Here is a 26,587-nt window from a genome sequence, read left to right on the forward strand (position 1 = left end):
GTTTATTTTAAGGTCATTGTGACTTTTTATATAGGATCTGATTGTTACTATTAATGTTTGATGTTGTATTATTATTTGTGTCTGTGTGTTGCAAGCCGCCCAGAGGCAACCCAGCCAGATGGATGGGGTACAATAATACTGTAGTAGTAGTAGTAATAATAATAATAATAATAATAATAACAATAATAATTGTACAGGAGGGCGTAGCCTTAACCAGGGCCAGATTTAGGTTTGATGTTGCCTAAGCTACTGAAGGTAATGGGGCCCTTTAAATTGTCGCTGTTTTTAATGTTGAATATATGCTATATGGTAATTTATGGACCTAATAGGTATCTAAAGCCATTTGCACATAACAAAATATGTATTTTATCAAAGTGATTGTTGAACTGAAATACAATTAAGAAGAAGTGATATTTTGGGGAGCAGGCTAGCAGGCGGGGCCCATTACTTACATCATAGGAAGCCTACACAACACACACACAAAAATCTGTTGCTGTGTGTAGGTTTTATTTTATTTGTTTTTTATATTTTATTTTGGAAATGTACATCCAGGTTGTTTTTTTCTTTAACATTTTTTTTGGGCCCTAAGCTATAGCTTGTTTAGCTTATACGTAAATCCGGCCCTGGCTTTAACCACTGAGCGCGGCTGCCTCTTTACCAGGGAGGGAGGGAGGGAGCTGAGCGAAGAGCAAGCGCCCGGCCCCCCCTCCCACAACCCTTAGGCCGGTAACTATGGCGACCCACTTCCGCTCTGGCGGCCGCTCTGGCCGCGCCGCCTCTCTGGCTCCGCGAGGTCTTCCAGCCACGCCCCCTCCCTCCTCCCGCTTCCCTGCGCTCCACCGCGGCGGGGACGGAGCAGCCCCTTCGCCGCTGCAGCTGGGTGAGTCCGGGCCCCGATCGCTGGCAACGGGGGGCAGCAACGTGCTCGCTCCTCTCGAGACAAAGGCACCTGCTGCCCCTCCGTGCTTGGCAGAGGGAAGGGGGGGGCTTTATTATTATGGGATAGCGGGGGTGGTGGGTGCATGTGTGGGGCGGGGGGGGGGGGAGAGTATTGCACCAGGGCTCCGTGGGTTGCGATCGGGGGAAGAGGCTTTGGCCTGGAGATTCAACCCCCCCCCCTCCCTTTTGCAAACTTACTATCAAGTTATTGCAAGTTCGGGTTTCTTGCAAGAAGCGCGGGGTCGGGGAGCTTTTGTTTCCCTGCCCATCTGGGGTAGGAAAGGAGCATGTGGCAGCGATCCCCGGGGAGGCCCTGGGGGGGGGGGGAAAGGAGTTGCAATGTTGGGAGAGCACAATGGGGCTTTGTTCGGGGAAGTGGGGCGGGGACCCGTGTGGTTAGGGGGTCGGGGCCCGAAGCATAGCTGTCAAACCTTCCTTTTTCTTGCATTGGGGAAAGTGGGTGCGCGAGCTGCGCGCGGGAACCCGACCGCACCGCGCTCCTATGGGTCGCGATGGGCAGAGGCTGCCGAGGAGAGGCTCTCTCTGGCTTCTGCGCTGGGCTCAGCAAAATGGCCTGCTGCTGCTGCTGAAATCTTTAACGCTCAAGAAGGAAGTTTGCATTGCAACCCCTGAGGCTAACAACGCCGTGCATCTGAGGAAGGGGGGCTCTTTCCTCCTATTCTGTTGTTCTTTCAGTGCCTGCATATGCCTGCTTTTGCTGACACTTAACTCAACGTGTTAACATGTCCCAAACATGGAATCGCAAAGTTGGAAGGGACCCTGAGGGTATCCAGCCCAACCCCTTGCAATGCAGGAATCTTTTGCCCAGCGTGGGGCTCGAACCCATGACGCTGAGATGAAGTGCCTCACGCTCTGTTGACCGAACTGCCCCAGGTGGTGAAGAGCAACGGGGATGAATTAAGTGTTGTTGCATTGTGGGGCAGGGTGTGTTCTTGTAGGCCAGTTGTTGCCTCAGCTGGGTGTTGAAGAAGAGGCCGTTGGGATTTTTGTGTGGAGCAATTATTGTGGTGGGAGAAAGGTGCCCCTGTAGCATTGCCCAGCAGGCTGGGCTCCTGAAGGACAGGGCCTCCACATGTTGCTAGGCTCCCAAATTCCATAATAACTAGCCAGCATAGCCGTTGGCCATGAATGATGGGAGTTCTGGAGCCTAACGTCTAGAGCAGGGGTGGCCAACTCCCGAGAGACTGCGATCTACTCACAGAGTTAAAAACTGGCAGTGATCTACCCCCTTTTTTGGAGTTCAGGTCAAAGTTGTTGAGCTTTTTTTTAAGGAAGCAGCAAGGCCTAGGGGGGGGGGGGTTGGGTCAAAGTTGTTGAGTTTTTTCAGGGAGGTAAAATATTCAACTTTTTTTAGGGGAAACACAGTTGTTCAGTTTGTTTGGGGGGAGTCAGTGATCTACCAGTGATCTACCACAGACGTTGAGTGATCTACCGGTAGATCACGATCTACCTGTTGGACATGCCTGATCTAGAGGGCTTCAGGTTCCGCCATCCCTGTACCAGTGGCACTGGTGCATTCACAGAGACCAAGAAACAATCCGTTTAAGTTGATGGTGAATTACGAGAAGCAAGGTGCAAATGAGTCAGTAACTACATCGGATGACACACTTGTACCCTGTGTAAATGATCACCCTGGGTTCCGTACTAACATGAGTTGGAATCCCCATTTCGCCCACATGCCTTGAGTGGGTGGAGAAAGCACCCACTCTTCCTGGTTTGCGATTATGAGGCAGGAGTCCTTTTTAGTAAACGTGTGTGCGCGCGTGCGTTTGTGTGTATATTCCGTGAGTGAGGTTGGTTGCAAGAGTGGGAACACGGCAGCAGGCTCTGGCCTACACACGTTCACTAAACAGTCTGCTGAGTACACACCCACTCAGTTGTGCGTGATTGGGGACCATAGCTGTCAAGTTTCGGATTTGAAAATAAGGGATCAGCAGTCTCACCTACCCCGGGGACAGTCACATGTCAGTGGTGGGCGGAGTCAGAAGGAAAAGTGGGCGGAGCAGCAATGTAAACTCCAAGCAGGCTCGGGCTCTGAGCGGAGCAAAGAGGAGGGCAGCCATGTGCTCCGCGCAATGGAGCCCCATCGCCTTCTTGTCTGATCCCATCAAAACAGGACAGGAAGCAGCAGCTGCTCAAAGGCAGCCAGGCTCCGCCCACCAGCTAACCCTATTGGCCGGCTGAGGGGCTCGGCGGCAACGGGTAGGAGCTGATGCAGGGGGAGGAATACACACCCCCCCCTGTAAGCACGGGAAACGGCTCCCACTTGCTTTGAGGGCTGAGGCTTTTCTCTCCAAGTAGGCGAGGTCTTCCCACCCAGCCCCTGGCCAGCAGGGGAGGAGCGGCTTCCATTAAAAACGGGAAATTTAAGGGAAATAAAAAATAAGGGAGAGCAGCAGGAAACTGCTTGAAATAAGGGAGAATCCCGGGGAAAACGGGATACTTGGCAGCACTGTTGGGGGCGCTGCTTTTGCAGGGTCCCTGATGGTGTGTTTATGTGGGGCCAAGTTTACACAGTATGTGCGCTTAGTGCTGGGGTCAGCAACCTTTTTCAGCCGTGGGCCGGTCCGCTGTCCCTCAGACCATGTGGTGGGCCGGACTATGGTTTTTTTTGGGGGGGGGGAAGGAAATAAGAATGAATATGAATGAATTCATGTGCCCCACAAACAACCCAGAGATGCATTTTAAATAAAAGCATACATTCTACTCATGTAAAAACACCAGGCAAGCCCCACAAATAACCCAGAGATGCATTTTAAATAAAAAGGACACATTCTACTCATGTAAAAACACGCTGATTCCCAGACCGTCCGTGGGCCGGATTTAGAAGGCGATGGGGCCGCATCTGGCCCCCGGGCCTTAGGTTGCTTACCCCTGGCTTAGTGTCTCTGCAGTTGCAGACCTGCTCACCCCCCACCCCCCAGTGCACATGGAGCAATTGCACTTACACTGTCTGAGAAAGGGGCTAGCAACTAATGGTGTTCAGCGGAACAAATGTATCTGCTAGCCCAAAATGGAGTGGTTGGGGTGTGCATGAAAGAAACTACAAGAAAGAAGATTCCACCTAAACATTAGGAAGAACTTCCTGACAGTAAGAGCTGTTTGGCAGTGGAATTTGCTGCCAAGGAGTGTGGTGGAGTCTCCTTCTTTGGAGGTCTTTAAGCAGAGGCTTGACAGCCATCTGTCAGGTTTTTTGTCACTCTTAATGCTGTAAATAATGGTGTGCAAAGGAGGAGATATTGGAAGGTGCGAGTAGCTGTGCGCCTGCCAAAAATCCCTCTCCTGCTTAAGTATTCAAAGCATAGCTGCCCTGCTTGTCTCCTTTTATCCGGTTACTATAATCTGCACATGCCCAGAAGTACTCATTTCTTGATAATGGAAACTGGGCTTTGGGAAGCTCTGGTCCAAGGCCAGTGTTAATGCAGACTGTCTCTTCAGCCTTAAAGGAAGGTGCTCCAAACTCATCTCAACTTTCCCCCTATGGTTTTCTCCTGTCTCAGGGATGGGAAAGCAAAGGTTAGAGTGATAACTAGAGAGGAGGGAGAATCTTGGAATCTGGAGTGACGGGGGGGGGGGGGAAGGAAATAAAGAGATAGGCCGAGGTCACATCCATACCACACATTTAAAATGCGTGGATATTGGGAACTATAGTTTTGTGAAGGGTGCTGGGAATTGCAGCTCCGTGAGAGGTAAACCATAGTTCCGAGAATTCTTTGAAGTAATCTGGGTCTCTTAAAATGGTACAAGTGCGCTTTAAATTTATGGTGTGGTTGTGATGTTAGAAAAGAGTGCTACATGGGAGGAACAGGCCAGCATTTCACTGAAGAACGAAGGAGAGGGAACGACACTGGAGGGAACCTGCTGTCGTACCGTAAAGGGAAGTCGACTGCCCAGCTAACCGTTGTTAACCTTCTTCTTTCCCCTCGGATCTCATGAAGCCTCTGCGGCCTCTTGGAACAGACTGCCAGGATGGCCATGGGAGTGCGGGATCAGTACGAGCCTGTGGCAGAGATTGGCATCGGGGCTTATGGCACCGTCTTCAAGGCCCGCGACCTGCTCAGCGGCAAGTTTGTGGCCCTCAAGAACGTGCGCGTGCAGAACAGCGAGAACGGGTTGCCGCTGTCGACCGTCCGCGAGGTGGCCTTGCTGAAGCGGCTGGAGCACTTTGACCATCCCAACATTGTTCGGTGAGGGGCGTGACGGGGTGTGTGTGTGTGTGTGTGTGTGTGACTGCAAGGATCCCAGGCTGGGGCTTGGGAGTGTGTGTTTTGTGGCATGTGCTGCAATCAGTTTCTTGCAGGAGCGGGAGAGGAAGGTGTCGCGGGCCTTTCGCCCTGTACAGCCCACCCCCGGACGTTTTACGGTCTATGAGTGCTGCACCAACGACAAACAGTCCCCAGCTGCAGCCCTTCAGACTACTAGCTGGATCCTGCTTACTTCATTCACCACAGACGAGGATATTGTGAACTAAAAAGATGTTTATTGCGTACAAAGCTTGTGGTTGCTGATAAATAAAAGGTTGTTCAATAAGCTTATAACAGTTGTACTATACCGGCCTAATACCTCTAAATGTTACCGGCCTAATACCTCTAATAGTTAACTAAATATCAATAACAACACGTTTCACAATCTCTTTATCCTCTCTGCTAACTTCCACCTAAGACTCTAAACTCCCAGCTCTATCTCTTGACTCACACTTCAACTCCAACTCCCCGCACTTAACTGCCTCACTGCCCACTGGGAGGGGTGTTATATCCCCAGGCTAAGCCCGCCCCTGAGGGTTCTAACTGTCAGCAAAAATTAACCCCTACCTGGCATTGGGCTAGTTCTCCACAGAAGGGGGCTGGCATTCCAAGGCTACCTGAAACAATGGCCTCTGAATGCTAAGACACGCCTATTAATTCCAAAGGTATAGGTTGGGGCGGAGAACCTGTGACCCTTCAGATCTTTTCTTTTTTTTTAAGCACACTATTCATATTTAAATTTTGCTCCATAGGAAACTTTGTCAACAACAAAGACCAATGATGTGCATGGTTTTTGCTTCGGTAGTAAATCAGCTGTAGAGTATCCATGATGAAGGTGTGGCACTGTGGGTTAAACCACAGAGCCTAGGGCTTGCTGATCAGAAGGTTGGCGGTTCGAATCCCCGCAAAGGGGTGAGCTCCCGTTGCTCGGTCCCTGCTCCTGCCCACCTAGCAGTTCGAAAGCATGTCAAAGTGCAAGTAGATAAATAGGGACTGCTCTGGTGGGAAGGTAAACGGCGTTTCCGTGCACTGCTCTGGTTCGCCAGAAGTGGCTTAGTCATGCTGGCCACGTGACCCGGAAGCTGTACGCCGGCTCCCTTGGCCAGTAAAGCGAGATGAGCGCCGCAACTCCAGAGTTGGACACGACTGGACCTAATGGTCAAAGGGTCTGTTTACTTTACCTATCCATGATGATGTTATCTTTCATTCTGCATTCCAAGTATTTTAACGAGTTTACCATTTAATCATTGTCCTTCTCCCAATAAGGCTCTCCAGAGAGTTCAGTGGGCGGCTGGATTTTATTAGGGCTATCTTTTGCCCATCTAGCAAATCTATACCATTGACCATAAAAGTAATCTATCATGTCTCATTGGTTTTATTTGTAATGTCAGTTTTTCTAGTAGAGCAATGTGCCAAATTGTATTTGGCCATTCCGGTATTGATCCTCTGGGCCTTTGGGTGGTGTTGGCCTCCCAAATCAGCCCCGGTCAGCAAGACTAGTGGTTAGGGACATCTGAAGGGTTGCAAGCATGGTAGAGGGGGAGGCTGAGGTTAGAATGGGAGGGAGACGCGCTCTGTACATAGATATAATCTTATTACAGTGATGTTCCAGAATTGAAGGGACTGTATTACGAGGTTAGCATCAGAGGCCCAGCTCAAATTAAGGCCTTGGTCTTCACTCCTGTAGGCCAGGTGGAACTTGTGTTATTGCTTGCCCTAAGTCACACCATTTTTAATGTTCCAGAACCCTCTTTGAGAATTGCACTGGCATGAACACGAGCTTCTGTTCGTTGGGATAGAGTGAAGCACACTCACAGGCGAGACCTATACAGTGGTATCTCTGGCTGCGAACGGGATCCATTCTGGAGGCCCGTTCGCAACATGAAAAGAGCGCAACCTGAAGTGCCGTATCTGCGCCTGTGCGCGGCTCGATTTGGCACTTCTGCGCATGCGCAAAGAGCGATTTAGTGTTTCTGCGCATGTGCGCGCACCGCAACCCGGAAGTAACCTCTTCCAGTACTTCCTGGTTTGGCGCGTTCGCAACCCGTAGTGAATGCAACCCTCAGCGAACGCAACCAGAGGTATGACTGTAGTATTCGGGCCTGGATTGTTGAAATGGCTAGCCTATAGGAGAGGCTTCTACAAAGGAGGCATGGAGACCCTCCTGAAAGAGCCCATTTCAGAGTGGATAGCTCTCCTTTGGATGGAGCAGACTTGTCTTTGTTCTTGGGCCAGTTGGAATTTTGCCCGGTTCGCCTTAAGGCTGGGATTTCTTAAGAACTAGGAAGGAAGTGGGCTACTTGCAGACACACACAGTATGTTTGTCAGCCTCTGTTTCTGCTTCTGGTTCAAATCTGTCTGATGCACCCTTTCCCTCGACTGTCCCTGGAGTCTTGCTATTGAAAACTGGCACCCCAGGAATGTGCTAGCTGACGGGCAAGATCCCCCTCATTGCTTCTATCTTTTAGGAAGTGTTAGAGACTCAGATTTATAAGCTAGGTTCAAGGTTATAGTCACCAAAACAAAACGTCTAGTTGCCATTTTGGAGCAGGATGGAGAGCCAGTGTGGTGTAGTGGTTAAGAGCGGTAGACTCGTAATCTGGTGAACCGGGTTCGCGTCTCCTCTCCTCCACATGCAGCTGCTGGGTGACCTTGGGCTAGTCACACTTCTCTGAAGTCTCTCAGCCCCACTCACCTCACAGAGTGTTTGTTGTGGGGGAGGAAGAGAAAGGAGAATGTTAGCCGCTTGGAGACTCCTTCGGGTAGTGAAAAGCGGGATATCAAATCCAAACTCTTCTTCTTCTTCTTCTTTTCAAATGATGCACTATCAATTAAGCATCTGGCTAGTTCAGATGACAGCCTTGAGCTAGGTTAAGAGCTTTGAGAACTTAAAGAAGAAAAGTCCCTTGATCCAGGGACATTCCACATACATACCGGCCTATTCCGTCCTCTTTTTCTTAATGGTGACACGGACCATTCATAACATTATTTTTTCACAACTGTGAGCAGGGCGGTGGGGTGGGGTAAGTGAAGATGAGCTGCAACAATTAACTATCACGTTGCTCACTGCTCCTGCTCAGGCTGCGCAGAAAAAGAATTTTGGTTCCTCAAATTCATTAGGATAAAATATAACTGATAGAATTCTACAGGGTGGGGAATTAGTGTCTGAAAACAGCCCAGATCCAATGATCCCCAGGCATTGCACCTCCAGTTGCCATCCTGGTGCCCAGGCATCTTCACTTGACAGCCAGGTACAAAATGCGCCTGGCTAATTTTGAACACTGCTTTCAGGGGTGGCGTCAGGACCCAGGTGGCGCTGTGGGTTAAACCACAGAGTCTAGGGCTTGCTGATCAGAAGGTTGGCTGTTCGAATCCCCGCGACAGGGTGAGCTCCCGTTGCTCGGTCCCAGCTCCTGCCCACCTAGCAGTTCGAAAGCACATCAAAGTGCAAGTAGATAAATAGGGACCGCTCCAGCGGGAAGGTAAACGGCATTTCCGTGCGCTGCTCTGGTTTGCCAGAAGCGGCTTTGTCATGCTGGCCACATGACCTGGAAGCTGTCTGCGGACAAACGCCGGCTCCCTTGGCCTATAAAGCGAGATGAGCGCCGCAACCCCAGAGTCGGACACGACTGGACCTGATGGTCAGGGGTCCCTTTACCTTTACCTTCAGGGGTGGTAGCAATTTCCGTCGTTGGCCCATTGGTTTGGGGTGTGTGTGTGTTGCATAGAGGCAATAGTTGGGTTTGTTAGGGGAAGGGTAGGGTAGGAGCCAACCTTGGAAGGCGGAACTTCCTCTTTAATTAGGGCTGCAACCCTAAATACACTGAATGGGAAGCAGTTCCATAAGCAGTGACAGCTGGGGTGGGGAGCCTCAGGCCTAGAGACAGCTGTGGCCCTCCAGGCCTGTCTCGTCCTTGACACTGTCAAGCCACACCTCTCACTGGCCCTGCTTTGCATTCTCCTGGAGAGTTTTTGCCTGGCTGGAATGGGTCCTTGATCTCTGATCTTGGTTCTTGCTTCCCTGGGTGGAGAGAGGGGTTGTGTTTGTGTGTGGAAACTAGACTGATGTACAAACCTCAGTTCACATTTACTGCTCTGCTCTCTTGTCTTTAGCTGCATCCGCCAACAGCATCCCAAAGAGGGATAAAAATGGTTCCCTATCCCTGAACCTTGGGACCCAGGTGGCGCTGTGGGTTAAACCACAGAGTCTAGGCAGGCTTGCTGATCAGAAGGTCGGGGGTTCGAATCCCCGCGACGGGAAGAGCTCCCGTTGCTCGGTCCCAGCTCCTGCCCACCTAGCAGTTCGAAAGCACGTCAAAGTGCAAGTAGATAAATAGGGACCGCTCCGGCGGGAAGGTAAACGGTGTTTCCGTGCGCTGCTCTGGTTCGCCAGAAGCGGTTTAGTCATGCTGGCCACATGACCCGGAAGCTGTCTGCGGACAAACACCGGCTCCCTTGGCCTATAGAGCGAGATGAGCGCCGCAACCCCAGAGTCAGACACGACTGGACCTGATGGTCAGGGGTCCCTTTACCTTTACCTATCCCTGAACCAGGGCTTGAATGTACATTTTGGAAAAGGCAGCTGATGTCTGCGCAAGCTGCCTATGGCCTTTACACAGTCCGCTCTGTTGGAGTTTTCCTTCGGGCCCAGACTTGGGTTTTCATGTGGTGAAACCTGTTTGAGGCTCCCCCGTCGGTAGGTAATTCAGACAGAGCAAAGGCAGTGGACTCACCAAATGACCCCTGCTCTCATACCTGGCCTGGAAACCTAGAGAGGAAGGGAGCAGGGCCAACTGGCCCCAGAGTGAAAAAGAGGGGGCGGGGCGGTGATATACATCTCCTGATGGCCCTGTTCCTTGGATCCTGAACCTTTAAAAAAGCAACTCACTTCCCACAATGCTTTGCTTCAGATTTCACTTATGGTCAGTGCTTTTTTTCCTTAAAAAAAAAGTTTAGGGGTACTCTCCTTTTCCTACTCATATTGAAATACTGCCCCTCAATGAGACCAAACTTAGATTCACAAAATGTTTAGGGGTCTGAATATCCCTGCGTCCCCCCAGAAAAACAACAACAACTGCTTATGGTTATGCCGGCCCACCCACACCGGCCACATGGTATATGTTCATCTGCTTCCACTCTTCCTGCTGGCTGCAGGTTGGGTTGATCACTCCTTCCTTTGGGGAGACTCAGAAAGGGCCAAACTCAGAATCTGGGTCCTCCAGCTTCAGGGCCTGCAGACAAGGAGCATTGAATCAGACTGGTCCCAGTCCCGTCCCGTCCCCCGACTCTCTGAGTTGTTTCCTGACTAAGGGAAGTTGTTTCCTGACTCTCTGAGTTGTTTCCTGACTAAGGGAGAGTAGAGGTCTTGGTTCGGCAGGCGGTTTACAACCCCAGTAGTGTTTGCCTTAAGGGACAATTCTCAGCAGAAACTGCCGGTGAATTGTGGGGGAAATTGCAAGGCTGGAATGGGAGGAGGACTTCGGAGAGGAGCAAGCGAGTGTAAAGCGGGGGGGGGGAGTATGGGAGGAGAGAAAGTGTGAGGGCCGTAGGATGCCACACCTGTGAGAGGTGAGTCTTGAGGCTGGAACGCAAGGGTTCTGGCAGATGAGCAGGCAATGAAAATACCCTGTGCCTACAGCAACATGGGTCTGGAAGGTGCAGTTTGATATGATCTGGGCCAGAATTAGCAGTGGGTGGGGTGTCATAAGTTAGAGCAAGTGATGTCCTCGCAATTTCAGTGCTGCGGCCATAGGTTGTTGGCAGTCCGCATCATTTCCAGCCTCCTCCTCCTCCATTATTATTTATTGAGTTTCTATACCTCCCTATACCTGGAGGTCTCAGGGTGGTTCACAGAAAAAAAATCACAACATATATAATCAGAATATAAACAACAACACAAGAACACCTCCCCACCCCCCCAAAAAGAGCCCCATTTTAAAAGGGGAATAGGATGTCAAACAGATCAACCAAAGGCCTGGTTAAAGAGGAACGTTTTTGCCTGGAGCCTAAAGGTGTATAATGAAGGCGCCAGGCGAACTTCCCTGGGGAGAGCATTTCACAGAATTCATTGCATCAAGACAGGGGTGGGGAATCTCCGCCCCCCCCGGGCCTCTGCCTGGCCCACAGGCCACACCCCCTCCACAGGCCACACCCCTCACTGACCCTTGCTTTTCACCCTCCTTGAGTGTTTTGCCCCGGAGGGAATGTGCCTTCGGACTCTGAGATTGCCTCTGGCTTATCCACGAAGGTCCGATGTATGTGTCTTTCTCCTCTATTCCGTCGGCCAGAATTCTGCGTTTGGAGAAGGGCCTGGATCGCACCAGCCCTATTTGAGGCTCTTATTTGGAGCTGACTTTTTTTTTTTTTTTTTTTAAATTAAATTCCCAATGTCACAAGCCCCATCCTCCCCCCCCCCCGGCCCCGCTTGTAGTTCTGTAGCACTTTATTAAGCATCTTCCTCACCCTGTAGGCTAATGGATGTTTGCACGACGACACGGACGGAGCGCGAGACTAAAGTGACGCTGGTCTTTGAGCACGTGGATCAGGACCTGAAAGTGTATTTGGAAAAAACGCCACCTCCCGGCTTACCCGTGGAGGTGATAAAGGTAAACATCCCTACGAGCATCCTGGATTGGTGTTGGGGTGGGGGCACCTGAATATGGGGGTCCCTAAGGCATTTAAAGTTTGGGTGTTGGTGAAACATGCTCTTCTTTTCCCTCTCCCCCTCCCAGGGCATGATGCGCCAGTTCCTGAGCGGCTTGGAATTCCTGCATTCAAACTGCATTGTCCATCGCGACCTCAAGCCGGAGAATATCCTGGTGACCAGCTCTGGTCAAGTCAAGCTGGCTGATTTTGGCCTGGCTCGCATCTACAGCTGTCAGATGGCTCTGACGCCACTGGTGAGTCTACTTTGGCCGGAAGATCCAAGGGCCTTTGCATGCATGACCAGTTTGGCACATGGACTAGGGAATTTTCAGATCTTTGGCTCTTTTCAGCTGATATGAGGTGGACGGCTCTCTGTCTGGTTCTCCTCTTCTTCTGTTGCTTTAAGCACAGCACGAAAAGGAGACCGCCAGAGCATCCATGGGGCAGGTACGTTACACTGTAGGGATGGAGAACAACCTGTGGCCCTCCAGGTGTTGCAAGGACTTCAGCTCCTGCCGGCATGGCCGGTGGGAAGCGGTGGTGATGGGGGTTGCAGTCCCAACAGTATCGGGCGGGTACCAGGTTCTCCAACCATGTTACACGGAAGACCGTTTGCAGGCCTGGGTGTCAGGGACTGGACTGAGGAGGAATGGTGGGGACCACCCTGCCCCGCCCCCCACTCTTCCTGAACCTTCCCGAGAAGAGGAGGACATTATAGATTTAGAACAGTGGTTTGCAGAAGGTCATAGTTCAGAGGCTGCAGAGGGGAGTAGCTGGGAAATGTTGGGAGAGCAGCAGGAAGACGGGGAGAGACAGTTGACAGATTCAGTGTCTTTAGAAAGCATTCCTGACCTCCCCTCTCCCAGGACCAGGCATGCATTGAGAGTAGTAGAACAGAAAGCTCAGAGGCAGAAAGCACAGATCAGCCAGCACAGGGATGACGTAGAATAGGAGGGACTGAAGGGGTGGGACTTTACTCAGAGCAACGGCATTATCTGAGAGCTGGCATCATCTGTCTCTCTCTGTGAATATTGTGTAAAATACCATGATAAGAACTTCTTGTTTTCCCATTTCTGGCTGCCAGCCGTGAGGCAGGGGGGATCAGATTCCCTGAAACCTGACTCTGGGACACAGAGCTGCAGATTGTAAGGCTATGCTGAATCCCAGCCGAGGCTGGCCGACCAGGAGCCCCCTTGAGAATGGGAAGTGGGACGGGCTGGGTGTATCCCATTGCCAATCAACGTAGCAGACAGAAAGTTCATCCGGTGTAGCTGAAAGGAATGGGGCTTGGCCCCATGCCCAGCATGTCTCTTGAAAACTAGGCCTTCCTTAAGTCCAAAGTGCACGGGCTGTTCAAGGGATTTTCGTGGTGATGCATTGAGCGGAAGCGGTGGGGGCGCTTTATAAACAAGCCGCCTCCTTTACCTGTGAACACTTGCTAAATCTCTGCCGCAGGTCGTCACCCTCTGGTACCGGGCTCCAGAAGTGCTGCTCCAGTCGGCCTATGCTACCCCCGTGGACCTGTGGAGCGTCGGCTGCATCTTTGCGGAAATGTTTCGGAGGAAGTGAGTGGCGCGAGAAGACCGTTCACGCGAGGGGGTGTGTGGCGGCAGGGTTGGCGCATCTCACCAAGCGCAGGGAATGGGGTGATACTTTGGCCAAGCAGATGTGGCCTTTGTCGTTAGAGGGGTTCCAACGCAGCTGTTGGGGGCACCGCTGTAGGGCGGGAAGTTGATCTGCTGTAGCACTAGTGCTGTGTGCCAAAGTCCCGATCTGCACCATAACGTTCAAAGCAGCAGCATTCCACTTCAAACAGCTCTGGCTTCTCCCAAAGCATCCTGGGAACTGTAGTTTGTTGGTGCTGAGAGCTGTTTTGGAGAGTTCTCTGGTTTAACAATCAAGCACACTTCCCAGAATTCTTTGGGGGACGCTATTGATTACTCAAAAGTGGTACGGTGCTCCTTTCAATGGGTAGTATGGATGGGGCCAATGTGCCTTCAGTAACTGACACAGCAGGGCACATTCTGTGGCAAGGACACCCCTCTTTTGGGAAAGAGCAAGTGCTTTGCATGGAAAAGGGGCCAGGTTCAATCCCTGGCACTTCCAGACGGTGGGAGAAGACCCCTGTCTGAATCCTGGGAAACCACTGCCAGTCTGACCAGACTTTCGTAGTCTTGTGCATTGTATTTTGTTAAAAGCTTTGCACAAATTGGCATGGATCGGCTGTTTGCAGAGGCGAGGGAGGACTGGGCAAGAAAGGAGGTTTGCATGCGTGTGTGTTTTGTGTCAGCCTTTTGGAAAAAATTCTATTTATTAATACATTTATTTTCCACTTCCTCCAAGTAGCCCAAGGTGGAGTACAGTGGTACCTCGGGTTACATACTGTGTATTCTGGCGTATAAGACTACTTTTTAATCCAGGAAAATCTTCTCAAAAGTCGGGGGTCGTCTTATACGCCGGGTGGAGAATCTGCGGTCGAGTATATCTCAAACTCTGTATTTTAACTGGAAAAGTTGGGGGTCGTCTTATACACCCAGTCGTCTTATACGCCGTAAAATACGGTACTTAATTGGTTCCGGGTCTCTGTACGTAACCCGAAAAGTATGTAACCTAAAAAATTTGGTTTGCGCATGTGCAAACCGAAAAACTCGAAAACCGCTTCTGCGCATGCACAGACCGTGAAAACACGCATGCGCGAATTGCGCACACTTCAGGTTGCGCTTCCAGGTTAGCGGAGGTCGTAACCCGAAAAGTACGCAACCCAAAGCATACATAACCTGATACGTACCTCATGTTGCGTTCGCTGCGGGTTGTGAATGGCACGTGTTACGAACGCGCCGAACCTGGAAGTAACGGAATGGATTACTTCCGGGTTTGGCTGGGCGCGTATGCGCATGAAATGATGCCATGTGCAGATGTGCCGAATTGCGACCCACGTGTGCGCAGAAGCGGCGCTGCGGTTTGCGGACTGCTCAGGATGCGAACGGGGCTTCGAAACGGATCCCGTTCGCATCTAGAGCTACCACTGTACACAGTTCCCCCTTACCTCATTTTATCCCCACAACAACTCTGCGTCACAGGCTAAGAGGCAGTGCCTGGCCCAAGTCGTGCTGCGAGTTTCGTGGGCTCAAATGTACCCCACTCCAACTTAATGGAAGCAGCAAGGGAGGCCCAATGGGGTGGGGTGGTTTAGACACAAGTAGGGTTAGGGAGAACATGTGGGTCCCAAGAATATGTTACGTCTCCTCACCCTTCTGAAGACCTGCATGCTTTCCGTGCGCTCCCGACAATATAAACTCTGCCAAGGATTTGCAAACTGCAGTTGGGGGGCTGATCTTGTGAATTTCTGGGGCACGCTCCACTTGCTAGATCCCCAAGCCTTCGGCACAGCTGGAAGACAATAGATTAGGGCTGGGCCTGCCCCAAACCTCCTGTCTTGCTTATCTTTCGGGCTGAGGACTGCTAGGCAGGGAGGAGCTGGTGACCTGCTTTGCAGAAGATGGAGTGGCAACAGACGCCGTTGGGGGCAGCAGCTTGCAAATGGTTTGGGGGCATTCTGTTTCTTCCTGCTACAATTACGCAGGCACTTCGGCTATGTTGTTCGGGCTTTTGGGAAAACGACTGCTTGGGAAGGAATTTGTAGCCGTAGTAGTAGTAATATATTATTACCGTATTTTTCTGTATACAGTGGTACCTCGGGTTAAGAACTTAATTCGTTCTGGAGGTCTGTTCTTAACCTGAGGTACCACTTTAGTTATTGGGGCCTCCCGCTGCCACCGCGCAATTTCTGTTCTCATCCTGAGGTAAAGTTCTTAATCCAAGGTACTATTTCTGGGTTAGCGGAGTCTGTAACCCGAGGTACCGCTGTATAAGACTAGGTTTTTTTCCTTTTTAAAAAAATAGTGTCAAAAATTAGGGGGCGTCTTATACACAGATACGTCTCCTTCCCCCTCTGTGTCCCCCAAAATAGGGGGCGTCTTATACATTGTGGTGTCTTATAGACAGATAAATACGGCATTTATATGCCTCTCATCTGACAGGGTTGCCTCAGCCACTCTGGGCGGCTTCCAACAAATTAAAACATCAAACACAGTAAAACATCAAATATTGAAAACTTCCCTATAATGAGGTGCCTTCAGATGCCTCCTAAAAGTCAGATGGTTGTTTATTTCCTTGACATCTGATGGGAGGGATTCTGGATCTGGCAAACTAACAAGACAGAAAAACACAATAGTTACAAATAAATTTAAGCAAAGCTTCTAAAAAAAATTAAGAGCATCCAAAAACATTTTTAAAATGGTCACATATCTTCACAGCTAATAATGTTAAGGTTGCCAGGAAAATTTCTAGGTGCCTTAATATTGGGTGGGCGTGGGGGGGAATCCAAACAGTGTACAACACATAGTAAAATATAATATCATGATTAAAAAAATTTATTCAATTAATAAAAACATCAGATAGAGCAGCATTCCCCTCCCACTGCTTCTTGGTGAATTAATATGATTCAGTATTTGGCTCAAAGTTGGCTTGCGACTGTGTGCTCATTCGCAGAGGCCTCGTGTGTTTCTGAGATCACTGTCTTTGTTCAAGACACCGCTGCGGTGAGGTGGCAGTCAGATTGGTCTGTCAACCCAATCTGCGTATTATTTGGCATATGAGAATGCTCATCAATCTCTCTGCAAACCCTCCTTGTCATGCACTGTCAGAGCAGTGAGACGCCTTTTTGACCACCCCCTCCACCCCCCTAAGAAAAAAAGCTGCTCGAAGAGACTTTTGTCAATTGCTGTTGTGTCTAATCCACTGGTTTTCAGCTGGAGAGTTGGAGGCCACTGCTGCCTGGCGTAAGATGGGTAACAGCAAACATACCACCATACAAATAAATAATGTTAATATATTAAGAAGTGGGTCCCCAAATGGTAATGATGATGATGATAAGAAGAAGAAGAAGAAGAAGAAGAAGAAGAAGAAGAAGAAGAGGAGGAGGAGGAGTTTGGATTTGATATCCCGCTTTATTACTACCCAAAGGAGTCTCAAAGCGGCTCACATTCTCCTTTCCCTTCCTCCCCCACAACAAACACTCTGTGCGGTGAGTGGGGCTGAGAGACTTCAGAGAAGTGTGACTGGCCCAAGGTCACCCAGCAGCTGCATGTGGAGGAACGGGGATGCGAACCCGGTTCACCAGATTACAAGTCCACTGCTCTTAACCACTACACCACACTGGCTATAATTATTATTATTATTATTATTATTATTATTATTATTATTATTATTTATTTATTTATACCCTGCCCTTCCCGATCAAAACCTGGCTCAGGGCAGCTAACAACAAACATAAAAACATTGATTAAAAACGAGTTTGAAAACAGCATAAATACAACATAAATGTGGCATCACCAGGGCTAACTGGCCAGATTAATCCTGCTAGGGTCAGCAAGGAGACAATGTGGGATCTCAGTAGGGTTTCTTCATAGAAAAAAGGGGAAGGGAAAAGGAAGGAAGGATCAGGCTAAGTTGAAGGCCAGGCGGAATAGATCAGAGGTCGGCAACGTAAGGCCCGTGGGCCAGAAGCAGTCCATGAGGGTCGCTTAACCGGTCCATGAGCTACCCACTTAGCGAGTCCCCGCGCACTGCGCTAAACCAGTGCAGTGCGGTGTGGGGACTCTCTTCTGCGGATCCGGAAATTGCTTCTGCGCATGCCCAGACACCGAAAATCTCTTCTGCACAGGCATGATTTTCAGCATCTGGGCATGCGCAGAAGCGGTTTCTGCTTTTGCGCTGCGCCGGTCCGGCCCATGAAGGATCTCTGTGGGAGTGATCCAGCCCATGCCCGGTAAGCCTTGCCGACCCCTGATTTAGATTAAGGTAGGTTTCAGGTTTGAAATGGCTGAAGACTGCTGTTTAAAAGCGCTTCTTATCTGAGGCATGGCGCACCAGGTGTACGCTTCTTTTCAGATGTTCAGGTCCAGAAGGGGGCACGGCATAACAGGAAGTGGCTGCCAAAAAGATGGCTGCCTCCTTCCAGAGCCTTTTTCCATGACTACTTCCTGTGCTTCTGGTTCTCCACCTTGACACAGGAGCGCAAAAACGTGACATGTAGACTTGGCTTCGCAAAGTCCTGTTGATGGGATGTCCTTCCCCATGCAAATCCCTGGTTCCACCAAAAGGTGGAGGGAAGCAGAGCCATTCGTGAGCCGGTGTGGTGGTTAAACTCGGACCTGGCAGACCAGGGTTCACATCCCCACCCAGCCGTGAAACTGTGAGACTTTGAGCCAGTTATTGTATCTCTTCCAGCCTGACCTAATTCGCAGGGTGATAGCTACGGTCAAATGAGGGAGAAAGGGTTGGTCGTAAGTGTAGCAATGGTGTTGTTTCTATAAACCTTTTTAAATGAAAAGTTCTTAATTTTGAAAGTTGTCATGCTCTTCTTCTTCTTCTTCCTTGGTTGGGTGTGAGACAGTGGTTCATGAAGTTGCTGTGTGTATGATGAAATCCTCTTTAATTCCTTGGTGACATCCATTTTATGTGGACAACTGGGGAAGGGTTAGTCCATGGGTAGGCAAACCAAGGCCTGGGGGCTGGATCCGGCCCCATCGCCTTCTAAATCTGACCTTAGGACGGTCTGGGAATCAGTGTGTTTTTACATGAGTAGAATGTGTCCTTGTATTTAAAATGCATCTCTGGAGGAGGAGGAGTTTGGATTTGATATCCCGCTTTTCACTACCCAAAGGAGTCTCAAAGCGGCTAACATTCTCCTTTCCCTTCCCTTGTGGGGGCACAACAAACACTCTGTGAGGTGAGTGGGGCTGAGAGACTTCAGAGAAGTGTGACTAGCCCAAGGTCACCCAGCAGCTGCATGTGGAGGAGAGGAGACGCGAACCCAGTTCCCCAGATTACGAGTCTACCGCTCTTAACCACCACACCAGTGTTTTTCAACCGTTTTTGGGCAAAGGCACACTTGTTTCATGAAAAAAATCACGAGGCACACCACCATTAGGAAATGTTAAAAATTTTTAACTCTGTGCCAATATTGACTATATATAAAGTAATTTTCCCACGGCACACCAGGCAACATCTCGCGGCACACTAGTGTGCTGCGGAACAGTGGTTGAAAAACACTGCACTACACCACACTGGCTCTCTGGGTTATTTGTGGGGCATAGGAATTCGTTCTTTTTATAGTCCGGCCCCCCACAAGGTCTGAGGGACAGTGGACCGGCCCACTGCTGAAAAAGTTTGCTGACCCCTGGGTTAGCCTTTCCAGTTGACCAGTGAGATGAGTAACTAGACCATCCTGAGGTGCAACAATAGATCTGTTCTTTGCCTCACCCCTGTCTCTCATTGTTTGCTACTCACCATTGTCTGGGGCGTGGCTTGGGCCAGGGAATCCTGTCTTCGCCCGGTGCAGTGTTGAATGTTAACATTTCCTGGTTCTGTGGATCAAGTCACAACTGCCTTGTGACGGACTGCCTGTAAAACACGTGAACTAAAAAAAAACGGATGACAGAGGCTTCTGGTAATTCATGTTTAGGGCTCGTGATGACAAGTAACCGCAATTCCCTTTTGTCCTCTCCGCAGGCCCCTCTTCTGTGGCAACTCTGAAGCTGACCAGCTAGGCAAGATCTTTGAGTGAGTCTCGCCTTTTTGTTTGCTCCAAAGGGATGGTGAAAGTCACCGGGGGAAAGGGAAGTCTCTTTCGTTAGGTCATCTGCCTTACTCAGCATAATCGTGCATGGCTCTGCTCGTTTTTATGAGTGTGCTAAGTCAAGGCATGTGGATGCATAAGCAAAGTTCCTCATTATTATTATTACTTAGTGATTTCTGCCCTGGGGTCCTGAGGGATTCCTCCCCACCCTGTTCAAATTGCCTCATCTTAGTGACTCTAGTGTGTGTTCTCCACTGCAGAGCACAAACCTGTCTGGTGATGTCGGTTGGAGTTGTCTGCTCTGACAGCCCCAGTTAATTGAAGGTTGCACTGGGTTTGATGATTGGTGGTTAGCAGGGAAAGATCCTGGTCTCTGGATCATTCACAATGAAATTAATATGTGTGTATGTGTGTGTACAAGTCAGAAAATTTCCAAGTTTTCCAAATATGCTACTGGCATAATGAATGCAAATGCTGGATTATTTAGTCTGTTGGATCTCTTAAACTCATTCCAACACTGTGAGAAGCTATAGTAGTTCAAGATGCATGTCTCACTCGTGAAGTGGGACAAACAGCAGAAAGGAAGGGAAACAGTAGTGGCAAGAATGATCTATGAAGTCTCCCAGTTCCATTTAGACAATCCTGTATGCGTCTACTCAAAAATAAGCTTAATTGGGTTCACTGATGCTTACCCCTGGGTAAGTGGGCTCAGCCTCGCAAAAATCGAAAGCATTGTTTCCTTAAGGTTTCCTTGAAAAGCACGAGAATTTAAAGAAACCGAAAAGTTGTGAATGTCCCAGGGTGACTTAAAACTGTAAAACGTTGGAAGAGGGGATTAAAAACAAAAAAACTGAAGCGGATAATTTTAGGGGACCTACTACCATAGCTGTCAACTTTCCCTTTTTTTGCGGGAAATTCCCTTATTCCAGCGCCGTTTCCCATTGCAAAAAAAAGGGAAAGTTGATAGCTCTGCCTACTACTGGCACATTCACAAGAGCCAGTGTGATATGGAAATAGGTGAGGGAAGGGGGTTAGGAAGCTGCAGTCCAAAGGCCAACCCCACGGACAGGAACTGAGCACAATAGCACTCCCATGTTGGCCAACGCTGTTGTGGTGGGCATGAACCAAATGTCCCTGGTTCAGGTCTCAGGTGACTTGACTAAAGACCAGTCTATTAGATATCTTAAGGCAGGGGTGGGGAACTGGATCTGCCTTGTGGGCCAGATCCTTATATCTCCACCCCACCTCCATGCTCCAGGTCTGATAAGTGGACATCTGCCATCATGGGCGATTTGACCCATTCTTGCCCACATAGTTTGAAATTAAACTGCTTAGGCAAAGGCACAGTCCACAGTGTTGGTGATAAACTCATCACCAAGGCTCGTGAAACCAGGTGAACGGAGCATGTGTGGCTGGGGAAACCCAGCCAGTTGGGTGGGGTATAAATAATAAAATAATAATAAAATTTATCAATTATTATTAGCACCTGCTAATTGGTAGTTCCGGCACACTTGCTTTTCACCCAGCCTTAATGTACTTAGCACAGCTTAAGGCAGGTGAACATGGCCTCACCAAACTTGACACACGGGCCAAATGGGGGTGCCTGGTGAGCATAATTCAGTCTGTGGGCCAGAGGTTCCCCATAGCTGTGCTCAGCATCCGTTAAGGCTGCGGAGACATTGAAACAGAACAACAGTGGCAAAATTAGGAGGAACAAAATAAAAAATTCTTTCCAGTAGCACCTTAGAGACCAACTGAGTTTGTTCTTGGTATGAGCTTTCGTGTGCATGCACACGAAAGCTCATACCAAGAACAAACTCAGTTGGTCTCTAAGGTGCTACTGGAAAGAATTTTTTATTTTGTTTCGACTATGGCAGACCAACACGGCTACCCACCTGTAACTAAAATTAGGAGGAAACGGTTTTGCGTAGCTCAGGAACTGACATGCTGCTGGGGTGATGGTGTTGAACCCCGGTAACCTCCCGGACCCCACACATCTTGGCAGAGGGCTGCCTTCTGGGAAGCCACCACGCAACTCTGGCTCACAATCTCTCCTTGACTTGCAGCCTGATTGGGCTCCCATCTGAGGAGGACTGGCCCCTGGACGTGTCTCTGCCACGCTGTGCCTTTGCTGCCCGTTCCCCGCAGCCCGTCGAGAAGTTTGTGCCGGAAATCGAACCCCTGGGAGCTCAGCTGCTGTTGGTACGTTCCACAGAGATGGGCAGGTCACTGTGTGAGTCAGGGGGAATAGGCCAGGGGAGCAGGTAGATCTGAGAGCTGGAGCTGGAATGATGGTTAAGAGCATGAGCTGTGCCTCCACAGATTTAATCCTGAATATGCTGGGCAGCCTTGGCCTCGCTGTGTTTCCGCCAGGTGGTCTTAAAGGGTGGCTTCAAGAGTGGATTAAATGCACATTATGCAGCGCTCTTCTCCAGGAGTTGGGATCTACTCTGCTTCTGCACTGAGAGGGAAGATCTTAGCATGGTTTGGGTAGCCTCCAAATGGCACCGCATGAGCAATGTGCATATGCTCAATGCCTTCTATCCATGCACAAGGGATGCGGGTGGCGCTGTGGTCTAAACCACTGAGCCTCTTGGGCTTGCCGATCAGAAGGTTGGCGGTTCGAATCCCCGTGACGGAGTGAGCTCCCGTTGCTCTGTCCCAGCTCCTGCCAACCTAGCATTTCAAAAGCACACCAGTGCAAGTAGATAAATAGGCACCGCTGCGTTGGGAAGGTAAACGGTGTTTCTGTGCGCTTTGGTTTCCGTCACGGTGTTCCGTTGCGCCAGAAGCGGTTTAGGCATGCTGGCCACATGACCTGGAAAGCTGTCTGCGAACAAACGCCGGCTCCCTCGGCCTGAAACCATGATGAGTGCCGCAACCCCATAGTTGCCTTTGACTGAACTTAACCGTCCAGGGGTCCTTTACCTTAAAAAAAATAAATCTATACACATCATTAACCTATAAATCCACCCTGGAGAGCAGTCTAAAGGAGCAGCATCTTCCAGTGGCAAAACTGGTCCCGATTGCAGATCGCTTTGGCTGGAAAGTGTGAGGGACATTATTAAATTCTCCCTGATTTATCAAAGTGGGACCCCTGCACAAGAAAACTAAATATGCCTAGACTAGCCGAGCTCTCAGAATGTTGTTGGGACTAGAATTGGTCCTCTTCCCTGACTATTGGCCTTGCTTGTTAGGCCTCACGGCAGTTGGGAATCCGGCAGTATCTGGAGGTTGGGGGAGAGTTTTATCATTTCTGCTAAGCAAACTATTTTGAGTAAGTTGCCACATGGCCATTAGTCGCTGGCTCTTAGCGACCTGCCTTTGGGGGAAATTTGTCTGTGGAAGTAAATAGGCAACAAATGTTGGTGACTCAAGTGTTTGGCGACTGGGAGTGACTGCCGGCTGTTGGTGATCACTGCCCTATGAATAATGTACCGTGTGAACTCGCCCTTAGTCATAGGATGATGCGGGGCCATGTTTTCAAAATAGGATTTTAGAGACGCTCGGGAGCTGAAAGCTGTGTAGCAAGAAGAATCCTTGGAGGTGGGAGTAATGGCACACTGTGTCCCAGTTTGGGGTTTGCATACATTCCGGGCCACATGACCCGGAAGCTGTACACCGGCTCCCACGGCCAGTAAAGCGAGATGAGCGCCGCAACCCCAGAGTCGTCCATGACTGGACCTAACGGTCAGGGGTCCTTTTTAACTTTAAAGGGGCGCTGGTGGCGCTGTGGGTTAAACCACAAAGCCTAGGGCTTGCTGATCAGAAGGTCGGCGGTTCGAATCCCCGCGACGGGGTGAGTTCCCGTTTGGTCCCTGCTCCTGCCAACCTAGCAGTTTGAAAGCACGAAGTGTAAGTAGATAAAAAAGGTACCGCTCCGGCGGGAAGGTAAATGGCGTTTCTGTGCGCTGCTCTGGTTCGCCAGAAGTGGCTTTGTCATGCTGGCCACATCACCTGGAAGCAGTACGCCGGCTCCCTCGGCCAGTAAAGCAAGATGAGCGCCGCAACCCCAGAGTCGTCCGCGACTGGACCTAACGGTCAGGGGTCCTTTTACTTTTTCATTCAGGATACCCTGCAGATCTTGCACAGAGGAGGTCTGGACTCTGTCCTGCCTGCGATGAAAAGTGATGTGATATTCCTAATGTTTCCCACTCTGTCTCCCTCTAGGAAATGCTAACATTCAACCCATACAAGCGGATCTCTGCCTTCCAAGCACTGCATCACCAGTACTTTCAAGACCAGAGTGCAGGTGAAGGCTAGCGGCATCCCAGCAGGTTCCTGGCACGGGGTGAAAAGACTGTACACAAAAAAGACTTTGCGTGTGTATGAGGATAATTGGGCACCCCACCTGGAGGCTGCAGTCAGACTGTCTCCCAAGCCCCCTGGCTGTGCTGGGACTTTGAGGGGCGGGGAGGGGACTGGAGCTGTTGCCAACATGCGGAACGAAAACGAAAAGGCGCATGTTGCAGGAAGTGCAACGCTGAAATCCTTCCTGCCCTGGAAATAAATAGGATTCCTGTGGTATCTCTGTGCCAACACACCCTCGCAGATGTACGTGCACACTCACTTTCTGTGTTCCTGGGTTGAGTCCCAGCAGTGTTCTTGAAGGTCAGTTTGTGTTTTAGAAAGCCCAGTTTGAGGCTTCTCTCTCTTGCCCATCTGAGTTCATAGCCAAAGGCGTCTCCAATTACTTTTTTTTTAATGAATAAATTTTTTATAACAGTTTACACACAATAATGTTCCTGCCTTTTATCACATTCCTGTGGCTTAACAGTTTGACACTAAAGCCTTGCCTTAACTTGTTACACTAAACGCCGTGAAAGCGGGAGCAAAGGATATTTTTGTATAAAGTATTCACAATTCATTGAATTGACGTGACACTGGTCAGGAGAGACCTACGTAATCAGGGATCTGGGCAATCAGGGATCTGGGCATGGGAGATCTGCTCAGATGGAGAGATCAGCTACATCTGTCTCGATTCCAGTCATTGATGTGAAGCTTTTCTTTTCAATATAAAAACTTCCGAAAACGAAATTTCAATAAAGAATATGGATGGGCGGGGGGCCAGGCAAGTATAGCTTGGTCTTCCCCCTTTCCTGTCACTTGAAGATTGTATTGTGTTTTTATTAGTATGATGAATGAACACCTTTGTTTGTGTGTGCGCGCATGTCTGGGAATGGGTTGCTTGAGTGCTGATCCACTGATAAGCGGGGGCAATTTCTGCTAAGGACTGAAATGGGAATCTTCTACCAACTTAATCTTTGCTTTTTGAAATAGGAATCTTAAATGTTGGCTCCAAGAATCTGATTTTAATTAGCACATTACAGTTCCCTTTAACCTTTATTTTAAAAAAACCAACCCCCCCCCCCAACCCTGTGCATAATAGAGAATGTTGTATTTTGGGCTCAGTGAAAGAGCCCAAAATTTGCATTCAGAACGGTGCCTGGTTCAGTTCCCATCTTAAGAGTTTTGTGGGGATGTGGTTGGGAGAGCAATACTCCAGTGTTTCAGTGCTATATGATTCGGTATAAAACAGCTTTGAATGGCCATCTTCTTAAAGGGGGGCGGGGGCAGGAATTGCTTCCAAAAATCCAGTAACTGATTTTTGGCACTTGAGAGTACAGCTGTTCCGTCGTGGAGTCCCATACAGTAACAATGCAGGTAACTATTTTATAATGTAATAGGACTTAGTGCATTTGGCAAGCCTGTGTTTGTGGGTATACAGGTACAGGAGGGAGAATTTGCCCAGTGTCTAGTCGGGCCACTCCTGCCAGGATGTGTGGACTGTCCCTTTGAGGACTGCTAGAGCGCCTTCCTGGAAAATCGCCCTCTGCGCGCACACACCCCTGCCCAGTGAGCCAGTGCTTACCCATTGAAAATCTTAAAAATCTCTCCCCCTAACCCAGTGTTTTTCAACCTTTTTTGGGCAAAGGCACACTTGTTTCATGAAAAAAATCACGAGGCACACCACCATTAGAAAATGTTAAAAAATTTAACTCTGTGCCTATATTGACTATATATAAAGTAATTCTCTTGAATTTTTCAATTTTTCCCACGGCACACCAGGCAACATCTCGCAGCACACTAGTGCAGTGTTTTTCAACCTTTTTTGGGCAAAGGCACACTTGTTTCATGGAAAAAATCACGAGGCACACCACCATTAGAAAATGTGAAAAAATTTAACTCTGTGCCTATATTGACTATATATAAAGTAATTCTCTTGAATAGGAATCAAATAAACACAAAGAAAGTATTTTATAATTACTTTATTATGAAATAGTAAGTAAACAGAAATATGAAAAATTATAAAATACTTTATTGATGACCCCTGGGACTCCCTTCCAACTCTACCATTCTGTGACTGCAGCTCGCCCAAAGCCCATATTCACAGTTGGGGAATTACCCCTGAGTGGATTTCTACCAAGGGACCCCTTCTCAGAGTCTCCCAGGGTGCAAGGACCCCTAAAGTTCCCCAGCCCAGTCCCGGAGCGTGCAAAGAGCAGAAATGCCCAAAGTGCAGCCGCGACTCTCGGCAAGCGAAGCGCCGCATTTGCGAAAGGAGAAGACGCGAGTTCGGGGGCGCCTCAGCTCCACTCGATTACTCCCCCACCCCCAGGCTAGCGAAACCACGCGGGCGGAGGCGGGTGGCGAGGGCGCGCACATGCCTCGCATGCCCGAAAGATCGGGGCTGGCGACGTGGAGAAGCGGCTGCCGTCGTTGGTTGGACCCGACGCCCGAGAAGGCAACTCAACCTTCGCTACTGCGGGCAGCTCTTGGGACCTTTTCGTCGAGGGTCTTTCCCCGCCGCCAAAGGTCCCAAGACCTGGGGTGTGTCCCCCCACCCAAAGTCCCGAGGGTCCTTCCCCGTAGTGCTGCGCCACTTCGGAACCGCGGGGAGGAGGGAGAGGCGTCCGTCCCCCCCGAGACTTCGTCGCCCGTCTTGGCTGGGGCATAGGCGGGACGGACGCAGTTTCCACCTCTCCCCCTTCCCCTCCTGGGACGCAAGGTGACCTCCGTCGGGCGGGCCGTCGAGGCTGGGACTTGCAGGACAGGCGCTCCGCCGGCGGCCTCACCCTGCGGCGCCCCAGAGCAG

The 26,587-nt window shown here is 49.9% G+C and overlaps 1 protein-coding gene across 1 annotated transcript; it reads left to right on the plus strand.

Moving 5' to 3' along the window:
- Positions 1-774: 774 nt before the first annotated feature.
- Positions 775-24,602, plus strand: CDK4 (cyclin dependent kinase 4). Its single transcript, XM_033138472.1, has 8 exons — positions 775-880; positions 4,899-5,147; positions 11,674-11,809; positions 11,936-12,103; positions 13,305-13,414; positions 19,425-19,475; positions 21,558-21,693; positions 23,662-24,602. Exons 2-8 carry the CDS (start codon positions 4,930-4,932, stop codon positions 23,752-23,754), a joined length of 912 nt encoding a protein of 303 aa, XP_032994363.1. The 5' UTR covers positions 775-880; positions 4,899-4,929; the 3' UTR covers positions 23,755-24,602.
- Positions 24,603-26,587: the final 1,985 nt, after the last annotated feature.

Source organism: Lacerta agilis, chromosome 2, assembly GCF_009819535.1.
Source record: "Lacerta agilis isolate rLacAgi1 chromosome 2, rLacAgi1.pri, whole genome shotgun sequence".
NCBI classification, from domain to species: Eukaryota; Metazoa; Chordata; class Lepidosauria; order Squamata; family Lacertidae; genus Lacerta; species Lacerta agilis.